The following is a 6,269-nucleotide window of genomic DNA, read 5'->3' on the forward strand; positions in this document are numbered from 1 at the left end:
CCCATTATTTTGATCATCCGTACAAGTATTTTAGAAATTTATTTATTGGGGTCAAATTTAGAAATTTGTTAAATTGTTGGTGGTGAATAATTGGGTCTTAGATTCAATTACGGGCCAACGGAAACGAGGAGGGTGAAGCCCATGAGTCATTGCTATTAGAACAGAAATAAAATTCTCTATTATATTTTTTATTTGAAATGTAGCGCAGAATCTCAGTATGCATCTCCCCTAAGATCGCGCGGAATCGAATAATCATTATTCATTATCATTACTTCCACCAATGGCTTCGTGCCGCATAAATCTTCCTCACCGGTGTTCTCCCGGAACGCCGCGCCTTGGTCCTACTTCTTCCCTCCAAAACCCTAATCCTCTTCCTCAGTTACTTCCTCCATTTCCATTTTCTCGTCTCAATTCCAGTAAGGTAACCTCTCTTTCCTCTCTCTTTCTCTTCCCTTTTTTGGTCTTCCCGAAACTTTCTCATTTCTCTCCAATGTTTGTTTTACCATTAGTTATCCTCTTCCAGAATCCGCCACCGAAGTATTGTTGCCATGAACCCTCCCATGGCGAAGGAGGCGAAGCCTGTTTCAGAGGATAGAATGCTCGTTAGTACTTCCTTTCTGTTACCTTATTTTGTATTTTTGTGTTTCGCTCAATATGGGATTGATTATTATAAATTGTAAGAAAATTCGCAACTTCTGATTAGAATTTGGTGAACCTATAGTTCTCGACTGCTGATTTGGATCTTTTGGAACGATTTACATTTTTTTTTTTTTTTTCTAATTAATTTAGTGTAGTCGATGGATTTACAGGTGTATGTTCCGCCTCATCCATTGATCAAGCACTGGGTTTCCGTTTTGAGGAATGAACAAACTCCTTGCCCCATTTTTAGTGAGTAATGATGCAGTTCTTGTAGATGTCTTCATATCGTACTGTTTTGTGTATTTTTATAGCCAATATGCCACGCAGGTTGGATCATTCTTCTTACTGTTTGTGTTTAAGGAATTCAACTAAGAAGATATTAAATAAGTTCTGCTGTTGTTATATGCAGCCTCATGGTATGCTTGGGATTGATTCTGAAATGACCAAAATTAAAAATGTTTTTAATAATTTAAATCAACTTTAATAGTATGAAAAATATGTTTAGAATTGAATTGATTTGAGTGATTAAAAGTGTATTTCGGATTGATTTCAAATGTGACAAACTGATTTTAACCATTTGAAAAACACCTCCTAAACATGCACTTAGTAGTAGGGCAGGGCAGTTTTCTCCATAGAACTTTCTCCTTTTGCCTACGGCATCAAGAATTATGGAGGAGATTTATGCTTTCTTGATTGCAGAAAATGCAATGGCAGAGCTTGGGAGGCTACTTATTTATGAAGCTTCAAGGGATTGGTTGGTTAGTTCTTATACCACTTTTAGTACTAAATTCAAGCTTTCCTAAGTAAAGTGAAACGGTTAATTGCTTAGATAAATACAAATAACTGACTTATAATTGTTTATTAGTTTTGTTTTTTGTATAAGAAATCTATTCTGATGGAAGAGGCACAAATCTTCAACTCTTATTGAATAAATATGTCAGTTTTAGTTTATATTTGTAATTCACTTACATAGTTGTGGTTCTATTCATATCAGCCTACTGTAACGGGAGAGATACAGTCACCCATGGGTGTTGCTTCAGTTGAGTTTGTCGATCCGAGAGAGCCTGTGGCTGTAAGAATTTTCTTTTTCCTACTCTCCTTCTGGCCTATTTTAATGTACTTCCACTTTTTTACGACCACCCACCGACACTGAGAGGAAAGAAAAGGGTAGCAATACGGTTTTGCTATTTTATTTCGGTTGAATTTCTTGCATAATATCCTAGAATTGTTCATATTACTATTGCCTTTTCAGATAATTCCTATCCTCAGAGCTGGTCTAGCTCTTGCAGAATACGCATCATCTGTGCTGCCTGCAACAAAATTGTACCATCTTGGTAAGGGAAGTAAGATAATGCAGAGTAATGTTCTGAACAGAAAAGATATTCATGTAAAGACTTACGGGTTGTAATTGTGTTTAGTTATCTTATATATTTTTTGTATCAATTTATTTAGTGACCTTGGTATGAACCCAATATTCATACCTTTCTAATTTCATGTTTTCTTTCAAATTAAAGGAATAAGCAGGGACGAGGAGACTCTTCAACCAACTGTATATCTTAACAAGTAAGATTTCCAAGTCCTTGAAAATACTACTTTGTTCCTTGTTCTATAGCCCTAAGGTAAACCAGTGTCAACTTTTCCTTGTTTCACTAATAAAGCTCTAGATGAATACCATACTGGACACTTTTTTTGAATTTAACATGTGGGATTGAAATTCAAACCGTTGACTTTTTGATCGAGAATATAATGTCTTGCACAAGAGTCCATATTTAACTATTCATAATTCATGTATATTGTTTTGACAGGTTACCAGAAAATTTTCCTGAAGGTTGTAGAATCTTTGTGGTCGATCCCATGCTTGCAACCGGTCAGTATTCTACTAATTAATGTAACTCCTTTTTTCTATTTGATTCTTTGAATTATCTTGGTTGCTTAGTTTAGTTGATGTCTACCCCACTTATTCCACGAGATAACTACTCGAGCAACCAAAAATTGGTATTGCTCATAGGACCATATGGGTCATTGCACTGCAGTCTAATTTTATAGCTCTGAAAGCATTGCGGATTTACAGCTCATCTTTTTACCATTGGGCCACGTCATGGTTATTTCTTCTTTGTATTGGTTGGTAATGCAAGTGCTTCTATTGATTAGAAAGTAAGTCTGATCTCTGTATAATTGAACATTTGAACATTTTATCTTTTTCCTGTTGACCCTGTATTCCTTGCTCCAGTCTTTACTCTGTTCATACCTGTCAATAACCTCATCTAGAAACTATGTTGTAGCCAATATTTTTAAATGCCCAAGGCGCACTAAGACACAATGGTCCTCTGGAGCCTACTTGCAAGGCGCACAGAAAAGCGCTTTTTTTTTTTTTTTTTTTTTTTTTTTGAGGTACACTATATATAAGAATATTACATTAAAAAGAGAAAGCATAGTTGAAGTGGAAATATAGGGAAAAAAGACCCCAAACACATGAAATTTTGCATTTAGGCTTAGTAAACTTGATTCTTTTAGTTAACAAAGGAAGACCTTAATTATTACTATTTTTTAAAAGTAATAAAAAAGCCCCAAGGCCACGCCTTTGAACCTTGGGGCTTCACAAAAGGCGCGCACCTGAGGGCTGCCTTATTTTGTGAGCCTCGCCTTAAAGGCGAGGGGCCAGACTTGCACTTTGGGCCTAGGCGCGTGCCTGAGAGGGCTTTTTAAAACACTGGTTATAGCTTCATGTAAGTTGTACACTTGTACTTGTGTAGAGTTAAAGTTTATGCAATATACTGGTGAATTAACAGGTTCTTTTATTTACCTTAATATGTTTTTCTGGGCATCGTTATAATTTCAGGTGGCACAATAGTGGCAGCTCTTGATCTCTTGAAGGAACGTGGAATTGGCAACAAGCAAATTAAAGTGGTACTGGAATTACCGCATCTATTGCTTTTGTCATGTTTTTGAGAAGAAGTAACTGTGTAAATGTGACTGGTGAGCACAAAAATCAATACGTCATGGTTTTGCACTGCAGCAGCAGTCATTAAGGAATATTGTCACGAAATCATATTCAGCTTTTAATCCGCTCATTTTGACTATCTGAAGTTCTGAAATCTATTGTATACTAAATTATACTAATAGGGATTGTCATATCGCAGATATCTGCTGTTGCTGCCCCTCCTGCCCTTCAAAAGCTCAGCGAGAAGTTTCCAGGGTAATCAATCACCTATTCTAATTGATCCAGTCTTAGCACTATGTCAAAAGTCTTCTACTAATCCTTTGATGTGTTTTTTGATCTTTTAGGCTACATGTATACACCGGAATTATTGACCAGACTGTTAATGAAAAAGGGTTTGTCATTATTACCGCTTGACTGAATCTGTTGCTCGGGAGGTAATGTAGGTAGAAATCTTTGCGCTTGGTATTGAGGTTGACTAATTGGATTCTTGCAGGTTTATAATTCCTGGACTTGGAGATGCTGGCGATCGGAGCTTCGGCACATAAAATTTGTTTCATCGAGCTTCAGTAATTTGCATCTCTAATTTTTACTTGGTAATGATCAAGTTGATTATTTGGCGATTGTAAGATTGCGTCCAAGGATTGATAATTTTTGAAAGTTACGTCAATGGAAGGCAGTATAGTAGAATTAGGCAAAAGCTGTGTTCTCTGGATTGTATATGTACTTCAATTCTTCGCCTTTATCTTAACCTACAATAAAAGATGAGTTAAATTAACAAGTTTAAACTGCATTTCTGGACCTAATCGATTTTAGTTTTAGTCGTCTTTTTTTCCCCTAAAGCAACAATATGATTGTTTATTTATAATATTCTTGATTTTGTTATAGTTTTTAAAATGATTTTGTCGTAGTTCGTTCTTTATAGGCATCTGTTAATAGGGTGTTTTGTAATTATTAGCTTAGCATCGGATTTTTTTAGATTGGAACCCCTTGTATGTGGGTGGGGGTTGGTTCTTATTTGAGTTTCTTATACCTTTTTATTCTTACTCGATGAAAGCTTGGTTTCGTATTCAAAGTACTTATAATTAATTACAGAGTGAAGCTTAATTTTCTGCAAGTAAAAAGAATTAGGATCTAATTTCTCTAAAAATGATCTTTACAAATCATATGCTTCCTTGGTGTGGTCAATAGCTAGTTGAACCTCCGCCGCCACCACCACCTCCAGTATCACATCCCCCTCCCCCTCCCCCATTAGAGCCACCACTGCCTCCGCCGTCGTATCCGCCTCCGCCTCCGCCACCAAAGCCATTACCACCACCTCCGGTATCATAGCCCCATCCACTGTTGCTGTTAAAACCCCAATCACCACCGGCATCAACAGCTCTATCTCCGGTGAAGGTGCTTGTATTCACATTGTTCCTATCATTAATGACTACGTCAATTTGGCCCCCATTGTAAGCGCGTCCGCCAGTTTTAATTTTGCCATTATGAACTCTGCAAAGGCAAATAATATTCAACACACATATGGTAATAAAGATGGAAATTGAGACGATGGGTAAGATGATGAATGCTGGTTGAACCATATTGTCTCTGAATTTTGGAATATCTATTGCGTAATGTGAATCGTGGGTTGTAACTGCAATTTATAGGGACGAAAAATATAGGAAATATTTGACTTGTTAAACTGGAAACCATAGCCAAATGGTTTGACCTTTCAAAACTTGTACCTTTTGGCCACAACCTTTGACTGTCTTAACATTTGGCAGTATGGGTGTTTTCCTTGGTTTTTACATAATGAGATGAGATTAGACCCATTCCAAGTTTTTGCTTTGGAGAGAAACCTGATTTGGCATATAGGCGCTTATAATAATTATTATAGCTTAAGAAAATGAATAATTTTGTTGGTTTTGATCTTCAAGAAGTCTGATTTCTTCGGTCGTTTTGGCCACAAACTAATTGAAACTGAACCATTTACATCCCCACTAACTAATCAGAGATGAAGTGAGTTCGTTGATTTTTTAAAATTTTACTTGAAATAAAATAATTATGGGATGAAGGTTCGAACTTTTAACCTTTAGGAAAGAAGTTTATCAATTATCGTTGAGCTAAATTTATTATGGCGAGTTTGTTTAAAATTTATAAATCTAGTAATGTATCTCACTTTAAAAAGAATTAATTTATTTTTGAATAACTAACATGTTTGATTAAAATAACTCCCAACTAACAATAATCATTGGATCATTACATTTATGCTTAAACAAATTAAGAATGATTAGAATTGAAGGTCACCAAAAAGATGATCCTCCACCTCCTCCAAAATCAAAACCCCCTCCACCACCTCCATAATCAGAAAACCCTCCACCACCACCACCGCCTCCACCGTGATCATAATGTGCTCCGACATCGTGAGAACTCGCTCCTCCACCTCCAAAACTAGAACATCCTTCATCCACATGATAACTCACACCACCTCCATGATCAGAAACCCCTCCACCTCCACCTCCACCACCACCTCCATGATCAGAAACCCCTCCACCTCCACCTTCACCGCCACCTCCATGATCAGAAACCCCTCCACCTCCACCTTCACCACCACCTCCGTCGCAAGCATTCACTCCACCGCCTGCCTCATGAAAACTCGCTCCATTGCCATCTCTGCCACCACCTTCTGTATCACTTATTCCACCAGTAA

General features: G+C 37.1%; 1 protein-coding gene across 4 annotated transcripts; it reads left to right on the forward strand.

Annotated features, from left to right (window-relative positions):
* The first annotated feature begins 116 nt into the window (after positions 1 to 116).
* Positions 117 to 4,370, forward strand: LOC150037322 (uracil phosphoribosyltransferase). 4 transcript variants are annotated; one of them, XM_090311563.1, is made up of 12 exons: positions 117 to 421; positions 510 to 602; positions 810 to 888; positions 1,339 to 1,397; positions 1,634 to 1,711; positions 1,892 to 1,973; positions 2,154 to 2,202; positions 2,445 to 2,506; positions 3,479 to 3,546; positions 3,780 to 3,835; positions 3,925 to 3,972; positions 4,074 to 4,370. In XM_090311563.1, exons 1-12 carry the CDS (start codon positions 281 to 283, stop codon positions 4,123 to 4,125), a joined length of 867 nt encoding a protein of 288 aa, XP_090167689.1. In that variant the 5' UTR covers positions 117 to 280; the 3' UTR covers positions 4,126 to 4,370. The 4 variants fall into 4 exon arrangements, with proteins under 4 accessions (XP_090167689.1, XP_090167688.1, XP_090167691.1 ...); XM_090311562.1 differs by having other exon boundaries at positions 127 to 421; positions 795 to 888; XM_090311565.1 differs by having other exon boundaries at positions 191 to 421; positions 524 to 602.
* Positions 4,371 to 6,269: the final 1,899 nt, after the last annotated feature.

The sequence above is a fragment of the Benincasa hispida genome, chromosome 3 (genome assembly GCF_027475165.1).
Source record: "Benincasa hispida cultivar pf3 chromosome 3, pf3_genome.v1.1, whole genome shotgun sequence".
NCBI classification, from domain to species: domain Eukaryota; kingdom Viridiplantae; phylum Streptophyta; class Magnoliopsida; order Cucurbitales; family Cucurbitaceae; genus Benincasa; species Benincasa hispida.

Coding starts and splice junctions, on each gene's coding strand:
- LOC150037322 (XM_090311562.1), top strand. CDS start 281: ATGGCTTCGTGCCGCATAAATCTTCCTCACCGGTGTTCTCCCGGAACG. Junction 1,712..1,891: donor ATCCGAGAGAGCCTGTGGCT/GTAAGAATTTTC, acceptor TTGCCTTTTCAG/ATAATTCCTATCCTCAGAGC. Junction 3,836..3,924: donor CTCAGCGAGAAGTTTCCAGG/GTAATCAATCAC, acceptor TTGATCTTTTAG/GCTACATGTATACACCGGAA.